Consider the following 19825-nt stretch of genomic DNA (forward strand, 5'->3'; position numbering starts at 1 on the left):
GACTGTGTTGTTTTGGAACAGAGAGGGGAAGGCAGATGATCTGAAGACTGCTTTCTGTGCGACTGATCCTGGTATCGACGATCAGACGCTAGATACCTACGTTGGCCTGCCGGATCAAGAAGATGTGCCTGTGGAAACTGCACTCGAGAGGCTGCTTGCTGGATATGCGAGACGAGTAGGGCCCTCACCCAGGGAGGGAAGCGCGACAGGCTTTGGAGGGGAAGAAGGAGACTTCCAATAATAAGAATAAATGGACTGTTTGATCTATGGGTTTGGGTGCCAAGCCGAGAGTTGGAGTTACTGCGTTAAATACTTCTTCCCATTGCATATGGAGGTACAGCTCGTAAGAGGTGAGACGGTGGGCTAGCTTGAGCAATCGGAAGCACTTTCATCTTAAGCAGCACAGCACTCCGAGACAATTTTACAGCCTCTGCAGAGTCATTTTAGCTCAGCAAGACCTGTGGTGGGAGGCTGCCTGATCCCCAGACAGAGGCTTCACACCCCCGGGGCGCCGAGGCACTTCAGGGTGTCAGGCGCTCTGCTTGGTGACACAAGAGCTGTGCTCCACAGCCATTGCTGGAACCTGAGAAGCCACCGTCAGGCTCCAGGCTGCAGCGTGGCTGCTTTGGCCCCTGGCCCTTAAAGTCCCTTGTCTCAAAGAAAGAGGGTTTCAAAGATTCCTTTGCAAAATAAGGTGCCGGTTGCAAGCAAAAGGTGAGGTCAGCCCACACGAAGTCTGCTATCGTGTCTGTCCCCGAGGAGACTTTTGTCTTGGTGTGGCTGCTGTTGTCCAGTATGAAATCACTCAACAGATGTTCAAGTGCTGCCCCACGAGTAGATTTAACCAAACTCTGAGCTGCAAAAGTCATCCAAGCATAGAAAAACTGAAATCAGTCCCTTGCTTCGAGGAAGGCACCACGTGCCCTTTGGTAACTTTACTCGGTCGTCCCTACTCATAGTGTCCGCTTTGCCCTGCACATAGCCCTCTCTAGGGAGGGGAGGGAGGGTTCTGGAAACTGTAGGAAAACAGCTCTGCTGTGGTCATGCCTGAATTGCCAAGTAACTGGAGCAAACCTGAGAAGCAAACCCCTTTCTTTTTCTTGCGATGTAGGCATATGAAAAGTAGAAAGGGGTAAGTTGAAACCCAAAGACACCTTCCTGATAAAGCACTAGTTTTGTAAGCTTGCCAAAACTGATTTCGTTTGTAAAGCGGGAAGGCACCATAGCTGGTGTGACACAGCATGAGCCACCCAGGGGTACGAGGCCCTGGGGCTTTCTACCTTAATACTCGAACCTGGTGCAAGGCACTTCCAACACAAGTCACAAAATAGCAGGAAAGGACCTCCACCAACCGGGCGGCTGCAGTACCCAATTGTATTTCGCTAGATGGCAGCAGCGCTCCACCAACAGGGCCGGCTGCAGTACCCAGTTATATTTCGCTAGGTGGCAGCAGCGCTCCACCAAAGGGGCCGGCTGCAGTTCCCATTTATATTTCGCTAGGTGGCAGCAGCGCTCCACCAACAAGGCCGGCTGCAGTACCCAGTTATATTTCGCTAGATGGCAGCAGCGCTGCACCAACAGGGCCGGCTGCAGTTCCCATTTATATTTCGCTAGGTGGCAGCAGCGCTGCACCAAAGGGGCCGGCTGCAGTTCCCATTTATATTTCGCTAGGTGGCAGCAGCGCTCCACCAACAGGGCCGGCTGCAGTACCCATTTATATTTCGCTAGGTGGCAGCAGCGCTGCACCAAAGGGGCCGGCTGCAGTTCCCATTTATATTTCGCTAGGTGGCAGCAGCGCTCCACCAACAGGGCCGGCTGCAGTACCCATTTAGATTTCGCTAGGTGGCAGCAGCGCTCCACCGACCGGGCCGGCTGCAGTACCCATTTAAATTTCGCTAGGTGGCAGCAGCGCTCCACCAACCGGGCGGCTGCAGTACCCAATTATATTTCGCTAGATGGCAGCAGCGCTCCACCAACAGGGCCGGCTGCAGTACCGCAATATATTTCGCTAGATGGCAGCAGCGCTCCACCAACCGGGCAGCGCATGCGCAGAAATGGCTTGACGCCAAAGGGGCGGGACTTCCGGCCTCGTACGTATGGGCTACGCGTACGGCCCCGGAAGGTGGGTTCATTTCCGGCCCGCGCGGCGCGCTGCAGTGGCCGTGGACGTGCGGAGCCTTCGCCGGGAGCCTGGAAGAGTTTCGGGCCGGGACGTGCGGCGTCGCGCTGGGTGAGCCCTCGGGCTGAGGGCGGGCGGGGGCCGGCGGGCAGCGGCCGAATCGGGGGGATGTGGAGGGCCGGCGCTCGGCCGCGGCAGGGAGCGCCTGGTGCCGGCGGCGGGCGGGCTGAGGCAGGCGGGCGGCCCGGCCCGGGACCGGCGGGGCTGCCGCCGGTTCTCGTCTCCCCGGCAGGGACGGTGGCCAGCGGGCTCCTCACGGGGCTGCCCTTTTCTGGGTGGGTGGTTGTTTTTTTTTTGGTTTTTTTTTTTTTTTTTTTTTTTTTTTCTCTCGGAGCCGCTCTGCTACCTCGGCGAGGAGCGGCGGCGGGGCGGCCCCGGTGCTCGCTTGTGGCGGCGGGGCCCGGGAGAGGGGTCGGCCCGCGCCGCCCCGCCGCCCACCCGCCGCCGCCTGCGGGCTGCCCGGGCAGCCGCCGCAGCCCTGCGCGGGGCTTTGTCTTTCCCCCAGCCGCTGGCCTGAGCCGTGGCAGCCGGCTGGGGCTGCCGGCCCCCGCGGGCCGCAGAGAGGCTGCCTCGGGGCCTGCGGTAACGCTGTCGCAGGGGGGTGGCTCAGGAGCCTCTTCCCGCCCCTGCGAGCGGGCCAGAGCAAGAAAAGACAGCCGGCAGCGGAATCCCCAGCCGTCGCCCCCGACTGCTGCTTTCTCCGCAAGACGTTTAACTGCCGGGGAGGGCTGGGAGGCAGCAGCAGCTCAGGTGTCTGGCTGATCTTGTGTCGTGACAGTCAGCTCCGGGGCCGGAGCAGCCGAGGGGAAGAGGCCTTTTGGTTTGCTTCCCCGCGAAACCGGGGTCTTTTGTTTTTCCTTTGTCCCTAGGTTCGTCTGGAATTGTACATTGACAAATCAAGGGGAGCGGAACCGAAGGTCGGTCGAGATGTTACTTCGCCACGCGTGCCTCGTGCTTGCGAGTCGGACTGCTGACTACGGAGGGATCACTTTTGTACCCGCCGAGGGCCCGCGAGGCTCCGTGTGCCCGCCGCCTCCGAGTGCTGCGCTGCGGCTCGGGCAACGGCCGGGGAGGAATTGTCGGTCCCTCGTGGTAACGCAGCCGGGCCTGCTAGGCGCTTAAAGCAGCGCGTCCGGCCGGGCAGTATTGTTTTCCGAGGCTGTAAAGGAGCCCGAGGTATAAACCCGCTTTACGTTTCCGTACGGCGGTGCGCTTTGTCGGAGAGCTCGGCCGTACTGACGGAGCTGGCACAGGGTTCCCGCGGGACTCCGGCTTTGACCGTCTCGTGGAAAGGCTCCAGAGCCTGCTTGGGAAGCCGCTTGACAAGGCACGGCTTTGCCGTGATTTTTACGCCGGAATTCCGACGGTAACGCCAATGCCACGTGTTAGCCTTTCTCCAGCAGCTCTTCAAAGCAGAGTGAGCCTTAAGAATCGGATTGCCTTTTAATGAAATTCGAAACAAAGCTGCGGGGTGAAGCGACTGGAAGCGTCCTGCCAGTCTGCCGTGGGTATCGCTGCCGTGCGTGTTACCTGCCTGTCTGCCGATCGCTCCTGCCTCTTGTTGTGGCCCGGTAATTCCTCTGGGGAAGGCGTTGGGCTCTGACTGCAGCGCACCCCGACTCCCTCCTGACCCCTGCGAGATGTTATCGGTGTTTGCCTTCCTCCCCTTTCACAGGGCCTCGGCTGTTGCGTGCAGAGAAGCTGTCAGCCTTGTGAGAGAGCATGCAGCCGGCAAGCGCATCGTGGTGCTTCGGTACCGAGCTGAGACTGCAGGCATCCATCTTTTGTTTGCGAAAAGGGATCGCGAGGAAATGTGCTGACGTTGGAGGGGGAAAGGTGGCGGGGGAACAGGTAGGAGGCAGCTCTTTCAACCGGTTTTAGGCTTAACTCCTGGGTGCCTGAGCACGGTTCTGGGCTTCGAGGGGTTTGCTTTTGGCTTTTTGCCTTCAGCGCGTCCTCCGTCACCGCTGTCGGCGTGCGCTGAGCTGCTGCTTAGGGAACTGTGGTGATACAGACTGTGTGCGTGCCAACCGTCCTCAAGGCTATAGCTGTATTCTACCCTAAAAAAAGCTTTCTGTAATATTATGCTTCCGTTAGGACGCAATTTTCTCGAGTTCCCCCCACCTCAGGGTGATTTTCCCACACCCCTAACCCCAACCCCTAAGCCCACCTGCAACACCCCATTTTCTCCTAGGCTTTTAGGAGTGGCCTGAGAGGTGCTTGCAGGGTATTCCATTTTGCCTTAGACAGCTTAGGAGACCAACCAAATGCCTGGAGATCTGTATCTATCCTTAGGCTCCTAGTGGGATTCACACAAAACCAGTATGTGTGGGCACGTTCTCCTAGCAGCTCGGTGTCTTTTTGCTGTTGCAGAGGTGATTTCCAGGCGGAGCTGACCAGTGGGGTTCTCTGGCTGAGGGGAAGACCAGCAGTCAGCTGGTGGATATGCTTCTGGAAGAAACAGCAACGGGAGCTCTAAGAGAGGGAAATGGCTTCCCTGCATGGGTATGTGGAAGCTTTCTTCACTGCTTGTTTCCACTGAGATTAATTGGTAATAAATACCCATTAGGAAGGTGGGAGAATTACTTTTGTGGCCGGTGTCTTCAATATTCACCTTCTTCTTAGTGTAAACACTGAAAACTTTAAAGCCAGGGAAACTCAGGTGCACTAGAAAAGCTGAAACGGTGAGCATACTGAAGACATAGCTGAAGTAGCCACACTTTACAATGATGCCACGTGAACCACCGGACATGCAGGTATTTCTAGTGGGCTCGAGCCCCTGCTAATGCTGCGCTATATGGCCAAGCCAAAGTAACAGCTTCCTGCTGCTGAAAAGCCTCATCCTCCTCCCCTCTCCCTGCCCCGGTACTGGTGGCCGTGACCGGGAAGTGTCCAGCAGAGCAGTATTTGGGTTTTCCCGGGTTACTTCTCTGCTGACGAGATTAATGCAGACAAGCGCCAGAATGACTAAGTAGCAAGACTACATTGTAAGGAATGACTGCTTCTTGTGGCATGAGGAAGTTCATTCAACTCACAATGTCCCATTGCACCGTACCCCAGCACATGGGGGAAGCAGGCAATGATACAGGGACAAGGAAGCGTTGCAAGAATTCTTCACGTCATACTAAGCACGACTGTATCCAGAGGTTCTCTCTGGGATAGAGTAGCATTTCTTTGATCCTTCGACATCTTTTCCTCAGCCTTTCCAGAAGCTTGAACCGTTTTCCCTGCCATTCCTGAAAGGTATTTCCAAGGAAGATCTTTCCTTTTCTGGTTTTGTTGGGCAGAACCTCTCAGAGAGTCCCATTTTTTTTCCACCCTGGAGCACTCGAGACAAGTTGCAAAGGTGCTGACAGATGTGTTTTGTAGTACTGCGAGACCCACACAAATGACCTATCCCTAATATAATCCCTAAATCCCTAAAAGAGATGTAATCCTTAATTAAATCTCTACTTTAATCCCTAAAACTTAAGTAACGTCAGTTTAATTCTTTGAATAAGGATATGTAGTCAATGAGGTCTTCAGTGCTGTACCTGCTTGCATCAACTAGTTCTTGGATTGGCTCTTTCCTTTTCAGGAGAATGGGATTAAATTAGGGATTAAATTAGTTTTATTAGACTAGCTAGGGTTATCAGACTAACAAAGCTGGAGTGCCCACCACAAGCTCTAACACCTGAAGGCCCTCTGCAGACAATGGCAGTGCAAGCTTGTGCCTTTTCTGTGATGGGAGTTTTTCCCATATTCTTTCTCTCTATTTCCACTTTTCACATGGAAATTCCATTTCGAGGAGAGCCGCGTTATTTTCGTGCACATTGAGAGGCAGCTCCTGTGCAGACCGGAACACATGTTCGGTGCTAACACAGCTGTAATTTCTTTCAGGAGGAGGAGGGGAGCGCTGCAGCTTTCGTGGCCAAGCCCCGGAGCCAGGATGTCAGGGAGAAGCAGGAGTATCTGAGCCAGCTGAAGAACAAGCTGGGAGATCTACTGTAAGTATGGGGGGAAGGGGCTGATGGGGACAGTAGCTCAGGACCGCGCGTGCAGAGGGAACCCCGCAGTGGACGCAGTGTGCGTGGCCAGCGCAGGCCTCCCTGTGCTACAGAGCTGTGCCCGTTGCAGTGAATGCCGAGACCTGGCTGAGCCCGGCTCTGCGGAACACTGCAAGCAGCAGTCCCCGACCCAAAGAACTTTGGCGTGGCAGACAGCGAGCAGAGATCAGTTGTACCACTAATCCCCTTCGGTACAGTGCTCCTCTGTCGCGACGGAGGGAAGACACAGTCAATCCATATGAGTGATCAGCAGACTTCGTTTATTGTACCTTACAGTCACCTTTTATGCCTTGTTATAATTAGCTCATACGTATTACAAAAGTTAAGCTCATTGGTGAGTTGCCTAAATATCAAGCCCATCCCTAGTTTCTCTTCTGTAGTTATCTGTTCCCACCTGCAACATTCTTTTCCCACCGAAATCTTCCTGTTATTGTGTAACAAGAACAGCCAAAGACAGTGTATTTTTGCTTTACTTCAGATAAGCTGAGAGCGATACGCATTTTTGTCCAGCCAGCTAGACTATGTTTATGTGAACTTTTTCAGCTAGCCAGTTATCCACACTCCTCAGCTGTCCAAAAATAGCAGTAAAATCCTGTACATCTTCAGAGACTGGTTCTGAGGAGTGGGAAGAGCAAATAGGACTGACAACTGGTGCAAATCTGAGAAATAATTCCACCTCAAAACAAGAGGCAATTACTGCATTGAAAAAAAGTCTGGTGTCACACCGAGCACCGAGGAGAACGCCAGAGGTGGGCAGGTGCCTGTGAAGTGAAATCCTGTCCAACGTGGGCACTGAATTAGCAAGAAGTACAGTTCTGTAATAAGGGATATCAATGCACAATAGAGTGAAATTAAGGTCTTCCCAGGTTATCATGAATCTAAGATTTCTTAACTTCCGTTCAGTTTGACGTTTAGCATTCACCAGTCTTTATTGCACATGTGTTTAACAACGGGATACTAGTAGAGGCAGAGATGACTGTATCAAAAGACATCTCTGCTCTGCATTTCGGGCAACATGGATTCTCAGTGTGACACAAGTAAGTAAATGTTCTTTTCACATACCACAACGTAATGGTGACTGTGTTGTTTTGGAACAGAGAGGGGAAGGCAGATGATCTGAAGACTGCTTTCTGTGCGACTGATCCTGGTATCGACGATCAGACGCTAGATACCTACGTTGGCCTGCCAGATCAAGAAGATGTGCCTGTGGAAACTGCACTCGAGAGGCTGCTTGCTGGATATGCGAGACGAGTAGGGCCCTCGCCCAGGGAGGGAAGCGCGACAGGCTTTGGAGGGGAAGAAGGAGACTTCCAATAATAAGAATAAATGGACTGTTTGATCTACGGGTTTGGGTGCCAAGCCGAGAGTTGGAGTTACTGCGTTAAATACTTCTTCCCATTGCATATGGAGGTACAGCTCGTAAGAGGTGAGACGGTGGGCTAGCTTGAGCTATCGGAAGCACTTTCATCTTAAGCAGCACAGCACTCCGAGACAATTTTACAGCCTCTGCAGAGTCATTTTAGCTCAGCAAGACCTGTGGTGGGAGGCTGCCTGATCCCCAGACAGAGGCTTCACACCCCCGGGGCGCCGAGGCACTTCAGGGTGTCAGGCGCTCTGCTTGGTGACACAAGAGCTGTGCTCCACAGCCATTGCTGGAACCTGAGAAGCCACCGTCAGGCTCCAGGCTGCAGCGTGGCTGCTTTGGCCCTTGGCCCTTACAGTCCCTTGTCTCAAAGAAAGAGGGTTTCAAAGATTCCTTTGCAAAATAAGGTGCCGGTTGCAAGCAAAAGGTGAGGTCAGCCCACACGAAGTCTGCTATCGTGTCTGTCCCCGAGGAGACTTTTGTCTTGGTGTGGCTGCTGTTGTCCAGTATGAAATCACTCAACAGATGTTCAAGTGCTGCCCCACGAGTAGATTTAACCAAACTCTGAGCTGCAAAAGTCATCCAAGCATAGAAAAACTGAAATCAGTCCCTTGCTTCGAGGAAGGCACCACGTGCCCTTTGGTAACTTTACTCGGTTGTCCCTACTCATAGTGTCCGCTTTGCCCTGCACATAGCCCTCTCTAGGGAGGGGAGGGAGGATTCTGGAAACAAAAAAGACTGTAGGAAAACAGCTCTGCTGTGGTCATGCCTGAATTGCCGAGTAACTGGAGCAAACCTGAGAAGCAAACCCCTTTCTTTTTCTTGCGATGTAGGCATATGAAAAGTAGAAAGGGGTAAGCTGAAATCCAAAGACACCTTCCTGATAAAGCACTAGTTTTGTAAACTTGCCAAAACTGATTGCATTTGTAAAGCGGGAAGGCACCATAGCTGGTGTGACACAGCATGTACCACCCAGAGGTACGAGGCCCTGGGGCTTTCTGCCTTAATACTCGAACCTGGTGCCAGGCACTTCCAACACAAGTCACAAAATAGCAGGAAAGGACCTCCACCAACCGGGCGGCTGCAGTACCCAATTATATTTCGCTAGATGGCAGCAGCGCTCCACCAACAGGGCCGGCTGCAGTACCCAGTTATATTTTGCTAGATGGCAGCAGCGCTCCACCAACCGGGCAGCGCATGCGCAGAAATGGCTTGACGCCAAAGGGGCGGGACTTCCGGCCTCGTACGTATGGGCTACGCGTACGGCCCCGGAAGGTGGGTTCATTTCCGGCCCGCGCGGCGCGCTGGAGCGGCCGTGGAGGTGCGGAGCCTTCGCCGGGAGCCTGGAAGGCTTTCGGGCCGGGACGTGCGGCGGCGCGCTGGGTGAGCGCTCGGGCTGAGGGCGGGCGGGGGCCGGCGGGCAGCGGCCGAGTCGGGGGGATGTGGCGGCCCGGCGCTCGGCCGCGGCAGGGAGCGCCTGGTGCCGGCGGCGGGCGGGCTGAGGCAGGCGGGCGGCGCGGCCCGGGACCGGCGGGGCTGCCGCCGGTTCTCGTCTCCCCGGCAGGGACGGTGGTCAGCGGGCTCCTCACGGGGCTGCATTTTTTTGGTTGTGGTTTGTTTTTTTTTTGTCTCGGAGCTGCGCCGCTACCTCAGCGAGGCGGCGAGTAGCGGCGGTGGGGCGGCCCCGGTGCTCCCTCGTGGCGGCGGGCTGCCCGGGAGAGGGGTCGGCCCGCGGCGCTCTGCCGCCCCCCTCCGCCGCCTCCGGGCTGCCCGGGCAGCCGCTGCAGCCGCCGCAGCTCTGCGCGGGGCTTTGTCTTTCCAGCAGCCGCTGGCCGGTGCCGTGGCAGCCGGCTGGGGCTGCCGGCCCCCGCTGGCCGCAGAGGCTGCCTTGGGGTCTGCTGTAACGCTGTCGCAGGGGGGTGGCTCAGGAGCCTCTTCCCGCCCCTGCGAGCGGGCAAAAGAAGGAAAAGAAAGCCGGCGGCGGACTCCGCCTCCCTATTGTTGATTTCTCTAAAAAGTATTACAAACAGCAAGCGCTTAGCTACTGGGGAGGGTTGGGAGGCAGGAGCTCAGGTGTCTCGCTGGTCCTGTGTCGTGACAGTCAGCTCCTGGGCCAGAGCAGCCGAGGGGAAGAGGCCTTTTGATTTGCTTCCCAGTGAAACGGGGCTCATTTGTTTTTTGTTTGTATCTAGGTTCATTGAGAATTGTACGTTGACAAATCAAGGGGAGCTAAACTGAAGGTCAGTCTAGATGTTACTTTTCCCCGTGTGCCTTGTGCTTGTGAGTCGGACTGCTGACTACGAAGGGATAACTTTTGTACTCGCCGAGGGCCCACGAGGCTCCATGTGCCCGCTGCTTCCGAGTGCTGCGCTGCGGCTTGGGCAACAGCCAGGGAGGAATTGGTGGTGCCTTGTGGTTACGCAGCCAGGCCTGCTGGGTGCTTAAACCAGCACGTCCGGTCGGGCAGTATTGTTTTTCTAGATTGTTAATGAGCCTGAGGTATAAACCCACTTACATTTCTGTATGGTGGTGTACTTGTCAGAGAGCTCAGATGTACTGATGGAGCTGGCACAGAGTTCCCTTGGGACTCCAGATTTGACTGTCTTGTTGAAAGGCTCCAGAGCCTGCTTTGGAAGTCACTTGACAAGGCACAGCTTTGCCGTGAATTTTGTACTTGAATTCTGACTGTAATGCCAAGGTCACGTGTTAACCTTTCTCTAGCAGTTATAAAAGCAGAATGAGCGTTAAGAATCTGAATACCTTTTAACTAAATTCAATACAAAGTTGCGGGATGAAGTAACTGGGAGTCCTGCAAGTCTGACTGGGTGTTACTGCTGTTCATGTTATCTGCTTGTCTACCGATCGTTCCTGCCTCTTGTTCTGTCGTGGTAATTCCTTTGGGTAACGCGTTGTGCTCTGAATGTAGTGCATCTTGACTTCCTCCTGACCCCCTCAAGATGTTATCGGTCTTTGCCTTCCTCACGTTTAACAGGGCATGGGAAGGCCAGAGACACTGGAAGCCTCGGCTGTTGTGTGCGGAGAAGCTATCAGCCTTCTAAGAGAGCATGTAGCCAGCAAGCGCATCGTGGTGCTTTGATACCAAGCTGATACCACAGGCATCCATCTTTTGTTTGCGAAAAGGGATCGCGAGGAAATGTGCTGACATTGGAGGGGGAAAGGTGGCGGGGGAACAGGTAGGAGGCAGCTTTCAACCAATTTTAGGCTTAACTCCTGGGTTCATGAGAATGGTTCTGGGCTTTGAGGGGTTTGCTTTTGGCTTTTTGCCTTAAGCGCGTCCTCCGTCACCGCTATCCGCGTGCGCTGAGCTGCTGCTTAGGGAACTGTGGTGATACAGACTGTGTGCGTGCCAACCATCCTGAAGGCCGTAGCTGTATTCTACCCTAAAAAAAGCTTTCCGTAATACTATGCTTCTGTTAGGATGCAATTTTCTCGAATTCCTCCCACCTCAAGGTGATTTTCCCACACACCTGCAGGCAGCAGGACTAACGTCATCTCCTTTTGCCCGCTTGGGCTTGGACTAAAATCCCTTCCCTGACTATTCTTTAGCTTTTACAGCCTTTGAGCCTTCCCTTGGGCCTGGCTGATAGTCCTTTGCCATTTCACCATGTTCACAGCCAGCGTGAGTCTAGGTACCGACTGTAAAAGAAGAGACTCAAACTCTTATGGGTTACTCTAGGTTTGCATGTTTTAATCGGTCCAGCAGCATTGGGTCACCTCCGCAGAGACTGACAAGCTTACAAGATTTTCAGTCACATATTTATAGTATCTACCTAAACATTACGTAATCTCTTGATTCCACAATAAATCTTCTATCAGTTCCTATCTTGACAGTCGGCTGCACAAGTTGTTCCGTATCTTGATCACTTCGCTATTTTGCTTCTTCTTTCAAGGATGATTGCTTCAGATTCCATACGTCCCAGTTCTGAGTAATCACAGTAGACAGTACGTCCCAGTTCTGAGTAATCACAGTAGACAATCTCCATCGTTTCAGCCTTCTAAAGGTCAGGGTCTCCTGTTCTAAAAAGCTCCTTTGAACTGTCAGGCATAATCTTATTAATATTAAACTTTTATTGTCTAGCATCTATCAGCTGAACTCGCTTGCAGTCCTGGTTTGGGCTATACAGGGGACAAAGCTGAGGTGTACAGCCTACAGTAGCACTGATCTGGCATTTTCCTCTAACACCAACTATATCAAAGAATTTCAGTTATACGATAAACCTGCTTTTTTGTAAACTAATTTTAGCATTTTAATTGCTTTCAAAGGGAACTACAGGAAATCCTGTCTGTGTGGTGACATAGCATAAGCAATGATGATGGAAAGGTGCTGCATCAGATGTGACCTCCGTGTCAGCTCAGTGTGCCTCAGACAGACTGCATTTGGCACTCTGTGGCATGCTGCGCACCTCCAGAAATTAATGCTAGGGGAAAAAATGGGCAAAAATAATAGCCATGTAGAAACATGAGTTAGGAAGAAATTATATAAATTAGGTATTTCTGTTGATTGAGGCAGTCGATCTTGCTTGTGGCTCTTTGGGGTGTTAACTTGATGCTGAACGGCTCGTTTTTCATTTGACATGCCTTGAATTCTTTTAAAAGAGATAGAAGAGAAGCTTATGAAATAGAATAGGTTATTGAGTCTTCCTAAAATGCTCACGATTATGTATAAAGCCAAAGTGAAGGATGATGGAATAAAATTCTGTGCTTTATAAGTAAATACAGTACACTTAAACCTGATCTCCATGCAGGGTCCTACTTCTTTCTGTTTTTAAAATCCAAAAGAAGTTTAGGGAGTCTTAGGGGTTAGTATTGTGGAAAATAAATGGCTCTTCCACAAAAAATTCCACATAAGCAAGGCTCTTTGAACAACTCTTGTTGAAATCAGTTCTAACTACAGCCAGTTAGCGGTTTAATGTTGCAATGTATACTTGCTCTCCTATAAAGCAGTATTTCATTTGCATTTCAGTGCTGTGAGTCGTGACAAATTTGGGAAGAGCCAGAGGGAAACTTTTCATCCTGAGATACAGAAGGTAGGAGGTGATGACTTTTTTTTTTTTTTTTTTGGTTGTGGCTTTTTATTATTTTCTGGAAAAGTAAGTTGTTACCTATAAATGCTAGTGGTTTGTTTCTTTCTGTAGCAGGATAATAATGAGGAGCAGGGTTACAGTTATAAAAGAAGCTGTCTTTATCAGTTGAACTGGCTACTTTGAAATTAAACAAATATACGAGTATGTTACAGGGGGGTTTATGCTATCTTCAGTACCGGTGTGCTAAAGATACTGTTTTGTTTACAGGATTTATTGGCTCTTGAAGAGCAAGAGGTAAATGTAAACTTTTCACTCCTAGCACTCACTTGGTGACGTAGAACGACTTTGATATCAATTGCTTGTTGCAGTAAAAAAATGTGGTATTTCTGTGCAACATTTGAGATTGCAAATCATTTTAAGCGCCAGCATAATATATCATATTCATAGATGACCAACTTAGTAATATCATAAAAAATCGTAATCTGTGATCAAAAGTAAAGTATTAGGTATCTGCTACTTGAGCATGTAATGGAGCTGGTATGAAGTGTATATTCCCATGTGTAGGACGTACACAAAAGATGTATATACAAGTCCTTAGAGAAAACATTATTTTAGGTCTTTTGTGTGATTGCCTGTTTATCCTATAATATTTGGTTTTATTTCTCAGGGACTAGTGAATTTTAAATTTGGAGTCCTTTATGCTAAGGATGGGCAGCTTACAGATGATGAAGTGTTCAGCAGTGGTGAGTTTTTCACCTTTTCCTTGGCTGAAGGTTGCATAAAATATTGAGCTTCCCTGTGAGTACAAAAAATCACAGTTGTGACTCTCTGGGGAGCCTTGAAGATTTGTATATAAATCAAATTGTTACACTGAATAAACTGTTTCTAGTGGGCTTTCCCACAATTAAGTGGTGTGGAGCTGAAGGGGACTACGATGTAATGGTGATGGAGCTGTTTGGACTGAGTCTTGAAGATCTCTTCGGTTTTTGTTCGAGGAAACTTCGTCTCAAGACAGTCCTATTGCTCGCTGGCAAAATGGTAGGAAACTGCTTTGTTGATCTTGACGGCGCAGTATGTTGGAATATTAAGATTCCTCGAGAGATCAGAACCAAATACGTTGTTTCTGTAATTTAGAGGTGAATAGGCCTGTATCATTAAAGGAAAGACTCAAAATTGGTTTTGTTTCTCTTAAATACAAAGTGCCCCATACTGCTCTCCAAGGCCAGTGTGGGATGCTCATACCCAAACAGAAACTTCTTAGAATTTACAAACGTGGTTGCCAGCAGCACTGGGTATTTGGACAGCAAGAAGCTGTCATAATTACAGAAAGTAGTAATTGTTGCTTGCAGGAACGTTTGCTCACTGCACGTGGCTGCTTTGCTGCAGAGTAACAGGTGCCAAACCTGCTCAAGAGGGACCTTGGGCTTCACACAGCCACTCTTTCAGCTGGCATGTGACTGACCTATGTGGAGCATCTCCTGCAGCCACAAGCACACCTTCCAACAGCCTTGCTGCACTCACAGCACTTGGGCAGAGATACTGGATCGCTCCTCCTCAGCAGCACCGGACGCTTTGGCCATGGGCGTTATGTTAACTGCACCACCTGAATGGGAAACTGTCCTGCCATGGATATTACCTAATCAGAACAACCAGCAGCGAAAGCTCCGCAGGTCATACAGCTCTGTGGCCCTCCTCCACCACACTGGCAGACAGCAGACAGGCTTGCTGAAGCATCGCAGTCTGGACTGTAAGCAGTCCAAAAGCTCTAAAACAGATCACCTCTCCTCCCACAAACATGAATACACAGTACAGTTAAAAACAAAAAACCAACTCCTTCCACCCAGCAGATACAAGTGGTTACCACCCAAGGGTACACAGTGATCAGCAAGATGTGAAAATGTGAGTATATAGTTTTAAACCACACAGTAGTAATTAATTGTGTCCTTATTCTTCAGAATGACAGGTATGCCTGCAAATGTACTGGCCCCCACCTAAACCTATACATGCAAATTTGTACTAGGAGGGCAGCATTTTGCTGTTCATTTCCAGTTTTTTTCAAGAAAGCAGCAGCATTTAGAAGACAACGGGAGAACAGCAGAGCTTTGAGAGTGTGGATCAGATCTTAAAATACCAATTACCAGATTAATAAAGTCTTACCTTTCCCCACCGTTGTGTGCAAACCTTGACCTGTACTTATTTAACCGATTCTTCCAACTTCTTCCTCAGCCACCAAGTTTGTTACTTAAATTATAATTATTTGTCAGTCAGGCAACCACTGGGGTAAATTAACTTGATTCTTAGGCTTATACATAAGCTCTCTTAACCAAGCTACAATTCCTATGCTGCTAGAAGCTGCTGACCTGCCGAACACTCACCTGGCCCTTCAGCTGCTGTAAATGGACACCGGAAGAAACACACATCAGCACAGCTAGCATTTGATCTTTATTACTTGGATCAAAGGTCAAATGATTACATTTGTCTGAAAGATTACAACAGAGGCCAAAAATGTAAGAAAAGACAGTTTAATCCCATTTGAGAGACTACATCTGAGCTAGCAAGTGCATTAACAGTCAGAAGGCAGTAAAATCAACATGGGTACAAATACACAAGGTCGGGGTGGGGGGAGGAGGATGTATGCAGGTTTTAGACCATGACAATCATCTGCAGTTCTTAACAGGGCCTTTCCAGAAAGGCCATTATACCCCAGGGAGAACCCATCATTTGCTTCAAATCTACATTCATTGTCTGCACTTGGGTCAGATGCAGTCAGCAATTTAGTACCTTCCTAAGGTAGAACTTTTTTTTTCTCTTTTCAAGTATCAGCGTAACAGTTCACTTACACTTGTATACAACTTTTTTTACCAAACACTCAACCCAGTAAAACACTCATCACAGTATATTCAAAAGCAGGCTATAAAAATACCTACTATACATAAAACATTTAGCCTCCAGGAATTTTGCATTTCTGAAAGTTGAGAGGGGTAAAACAAAGAAAAGGAGAGGGGAGACACCTCAAGCCGTGCTTGCCAGTAAAGAGAAGCAGCCCTTGGGCTCAGCTCTCGCTAAGGGAAACCTTTCCTTCCACCATATTTCTTCAACCAGGTCCGATCAAAGCTGAAGAAGTACCACAGCTGGCGGTAAAACCCTGCTTTTCTAGTACCATTCTCCTGGAATCCCAGGATTCTGTAACTCTGCCTTCTGTAACTACGGGTAAACTCTGACTTTCTCACTTTAAGAACTGTTGAACAGCTCCTGGTGACAGCTGGTCGGTGGCGGGCTGGTGGCGTGAGGGCTGCCTGCAGCACAGCACAGCTTTCCCACACTGAACTCGTGTCAAATCAGGAGGGGAAATTACTTCTACGGTTTTGCCACGAAGGTGGCCTTGTTACCTACAGATCAATAAATTAATTTTTCTGAGCAGCGCTGTGCAGTCTCTCCTCACACAACTACGGACACAGCTGAATTAATAAAGATCTGACATGGGCATTACCTAACACAAGGATCACACACACAAAGCATTAGACAGCAGCGCTTGAAGCAAGTGTTTCTGGTCACTCTAAACTCTACACATTCCTCTTCTGAAATGGAACCCAGCGATACAGTATGGCTTACTTCCAGAGCTGAATATATTGCTGAAATTAGCTTACAAAAAAAAAAAATCACAATAGCAGCACGTTATTTTATAAACCCTGCACAAACAAAAGACAATTTAGCCCTTGCCTGCAGAACTATGTTACGAGGGCCTGGTATTTCACACAGGAATAGAGAAAAAAGAAAGAAAAAACCTAGCAAAACAACCCAAACAACATATGTGGTAAAAGATTGATTAATTGAAGAGAAATCCTTAGAGAAAACACAGTCCAAAGAATAGTTCTCATTTCAGAACTAAGAGCCAGCAGCAGCGCCGACAGCTCACTTCAGTTGTCCGGTAACACACATACAAAATACACACTGATTTAGTACAGTTAAAAGGTGGTGGCCTCAACAGACATTAAAAATTCCATTTTTAGCGCTGGAGTTTCACAAGGTATAAAAGAGCAGCAAAGAATTGTGATGGTGGAAGATGCTTAAAAATAATTAAAAAAACCCCAAGGCAGGTGTACCATGTTAAAAATAATTTCAGAATTTACCTGGTGTTTTTCTTGCATGAGCTGTTAGAATGGTTAAACTCTACCTAACCTTTCTGTACTGTTTCCTGATGTACTTATCCTTTTCCCTTCCAGTCTCAGAAAAGCTGCTCACCCCCGCCTTTAACTGCAGCAGAAAGGATGTGTGTCTCTCTCTCGCTCTTTCTCAATGCATTACCCAGGCTGCCAGCTCTATTCACACTCATGTCCCCCACTGCCCTCCAAAATACAGCTGGCTCCTGGAAAATGTTAAGATGTTGCTAAAACAGCAGAATCTTCCAGGCAGCAAATCTAGCTTTAATGCTTTTCTTTTGCAAAGGGCAAGTCTCCCCACTTCAGGAAAATTTTAAGTTGTGGTTTGCTTACTGAAGTTCATTTTAAAACACAGAAAAGCTGTCAAAAGCTGACAGGTTTCCTCATTTAAAGTAGTTAAGTAGTTTTGCAACACAAAGCCTCCAATGCTCAAAATGTAGAATTTCACCTATGTTAATTACACCATCAAAAAAAATTGCCATGTAATCCTAGGCAACCATTCACAGTAAAACCAAGAGGAACTCTCAGAAACACACTTTAAAAAGAAAGTAAAATCTGACAGTAAAATTGACATGGGCAATTAACATCTTGCAGTATCCACAGATGAACAATAAAAAACCACTGAAACTGCACAAATTTACATATGAAAAATCTAAACCCAACTCTACTCTGCTTCCCATAAATCTTTTTACTGATACCTTTCAGCACTGGGAGTTATCCACAACTACAGGTTTTCTCCAAAGAAGCTGAATCACATTTGAAATGTCTTAAAGCAAAGGGGGGAGGCGCATTCATTCCAACTCGCTTGGTGCTCAGCGACACCTTCTCCATCCTCCTGGACCTGAGCTGCTACTTAACACTCTTGTGCTGGAGGAAGGGCTGCCACCCCCAGAACTGGAGCTATAGGTGGTTAGGTACTGTCCTCAAAGCTTCTTCTCTTGATCGATCCACACCTACATTCTGCAAATTTAAAGACAAAAAAGACTTTAAAGCAAAGGTCTCATGGTCAGCCGCGGTTTTGCCTAACACATGGCAATTACACAAGGCAAAAGATGAGCAAGTTTTAATGCTTATTTCCTCAAAATGTTTTGTAACAAAGCACAAGGAAAGGTCCCAGCCCATGGTCAGAAGCCCGCTGAGACCCTGTCCCAGCCACTATGTGCTTTGCAGAGCCCAGGTCTCTCAGATACCTAAAAGCAGGCTCTCTGCTGCCAGTGAAAAAGCATCTCTAAGCCATGTATTGCACTGGGTCTGGTAGGACAGTCAGTCTCTGCACACCGCACACAGGTCACTATATTAGTATTTTTAAGACTTAATTTCCTTTAACCACTGTTTTAAACCACATTTCTAGTCCACTATTTCTTCTAGTCTTTATGCACATAGTATAAGAAAAAACCCAGACCCACGCAGCAAAGGTCATAAACCACAAAAGAACTGATACAATCCAGAGGGACAGAAGCCCATCTTTCCTTCTTTCAAGCCCACTCCAGGAAATGACTTAACACCAAAAGCTATAAGGCTAATTCCCACCCTGTCTGTAAGCTACATCTAACTTCCTAAAAAGCAGGTAACAAAGTTTCAATGCACTTCAGGATATGTAGGCATGTTGGCAGATGTCACACACATCAGATGGTTTTATAACCACATTTATTTGAGTTTACTTTAAAAACAAGTCTCTTCTGTCCAACTCAAGGAAAAGGAGAGCCACACTAGCAAGGGGGACTCTCAGCACACATGCAACTCAATTAGTCAAAATGCATCAACTTAAAAAGCAAGTAATTCCCTTCTCCAATGCCAGTTTCCAGGATTTTCAGCTATTTCTTATAAGAACAGGAGATAAACAAGCAACACCAGACTTGCCTTGGGTTGCAGCGTGCCAACATCACTTCTGCCTTTACCAGTTCTAGATTAGTGTCAGCCCTGTTTTCCACCATGAACACACCACAACAAGGTTCCTGAGAACACACACGACGCTGCTGGGCACAGCCATCCAAGACTGGAAATCTTTGCACCCACCAGCACTCTGCCTGACTCACTCTCTGACTTCCCTCTTTGAAGGAAAGAAAAGCAGCAGCCCTATTTCAGAAAGAGCCTTCTACAGGTGGCATCTCTCCTGCAGCAAAGGACACCCAGAAGGTGTCAGCATCTGACTAAGAACATGAGCTGGCAAAACAAAAGTCATTCTGCATGACTACAAGGGAAAAAAAACAAACAACAAAACATGCTGGCATTTGTTTGTATTTTTCTTAGCAACTGATGCAACATACCCAGAAATTCCTTGGGACTGTGGAGAAGTCTCTACAGGCACTCCAAAAATACTGGCTGAATTTTTTTTTTTAAGTTTAGCATCTGATGTTGATTCAAAGAAAATTAAATGGAGCGTGAAATGCAGCATCAATATGCAGGCATGCAGAGGTACTGGAAACTAGCCCACAAGCTGAAAGAACTGGACAGCTATAACATGAAACTAAAAGGAAACAAGGTGGTCAAGACAAGACAGTTTAAGTCAACGAGACATATCAGATGAAAGCAGCATCTTAGCAAGAGAAACACAGGCCCAAGAGGGAATATCTATATGTAGTCAAGAAAGGAGAAAGCAATAAGTGCTTCCATTTGAGTAAATATGAAGAACAGGCTGTAGAAGCGAAGCACACTGAACTGTCACACCGAAGAAAGAAAAACCTGTCTGGGATAAACACTAATAAACACACTCTAGGGCTTAGCAGAGAAACAGAATAGCTAACTGCAAGGTCAGACAACTGAGGCTTAGAAAAAGACTAATAGCCTCATTAATGGTAAATGGATTCCTACTGTAGAAATCACATTAGATGAGATGGCGGCAGCTGGGATTGTACCCACTTTCCAAAATAGCCATGGGCATCAAGAGAGAAAAGCTGTGCAATGAGAACAGTGCTGTTGCTTAGAAAGGCAAACCAAGGTTTTAGCCTCACTTTTGGGACCAAAATGTGTCCCTGCAACTGTTCAGCACCACCTTACCAAAGCGCACCCGGGACAAAACTACCGTCCGGGGA

General features: G+C 48.8%; 2 protein-coding genes across 19 annotated transcripts in view; one reads left to right on the plus strand and one right to left on the minus strand.

Annotated features, from left to right (window-relative positions):
* The first annotated feature begins 2002 nt into the window (after nucleotides 1-2002).
* LOC119147461 (translin-associated factor X-interacting protein 1-like) lies at nucleotides 2003-7568 on the plus strand. 7 transcript variants are annotated; one of them, XM_037386498.1, is made up of 5 exons: nucleotides 2037-2230; nucleotides 3049-3096; nucleotides 3855-4030; nucleotides 6059-6165; nucleotides 7323-7568. In XM_037386498.1, exons 3-5 carry the CDS (start codon nucleotides 3902-3904, stop codon nucleotides 7540-7542), a joined length of 456 nt encoding a protein of 151 aa, XP_037242395.1. In that variant the 5' UTR covers nucleotides 2037-2230; nucleotides 3049-3096; nucleotides 3855-3901; the 3' UTR covers nucleotides 7543-7568. The 7 variants fall into 7 exon arrangements, with proteins under 7 accessions (XP_037242399.1, XP_037242397.1, XP_037242392.1 ...); XM_037386502.1 differs by lacking the exons at nucleotides 3855-4030; nucleotides 7323-7568 and adding an exon at nucleotides 7179-7289 and having other exon boundaries at nucleotides 2003-2230; XM_037386500.1 differs by lacking the exons at nucleotides 3855-4030; nucleotides 7323-7568 and adding an exon at nucleotides 6296-6506 and having other exon boundaries at nucleotides 2005-2230.
* Nucleotides 7569-15062: 7494 nt separating this feature from the next.
* Nucleotides 15063-19825, minus strand: part of LOC119147459 (6-phosphofructo-2-kinase/fructose-2,6-bisphosphatase 4) — a 56167-nt gene continuing 51404 nt past the window's right edge. For all 12 annotated transcript variants that reach the window (XM_037386484.1, XM_037386489.1, XM_037386488.1 and 9 more), the window contains one exon: nucleotides 15063-17753. In XM_037386484.1, coding sequence (XP_037242381.1) covers nucleotides 17694-17753 — 60 coding nt within the window. In that variant the 3' untranslated portion in view covers nucleotides 15063-17693. The remainder of the gene's footprint in view (nucleotides 17754-19825) is intronic.

This window comes from Falco rusticolus, chromosome 4 (genome assembly GCF_015220075.1).
Source record: "Falco rusticolus isolate bFalRus1 chromosome 4, bFalRus1.pri, whole genome shotgun sequence".
NCBI lineage: Eukaryota > Metazoa > Chordata > Aves > Falconiformes > Falconidae > Falco > Falco rusticolus.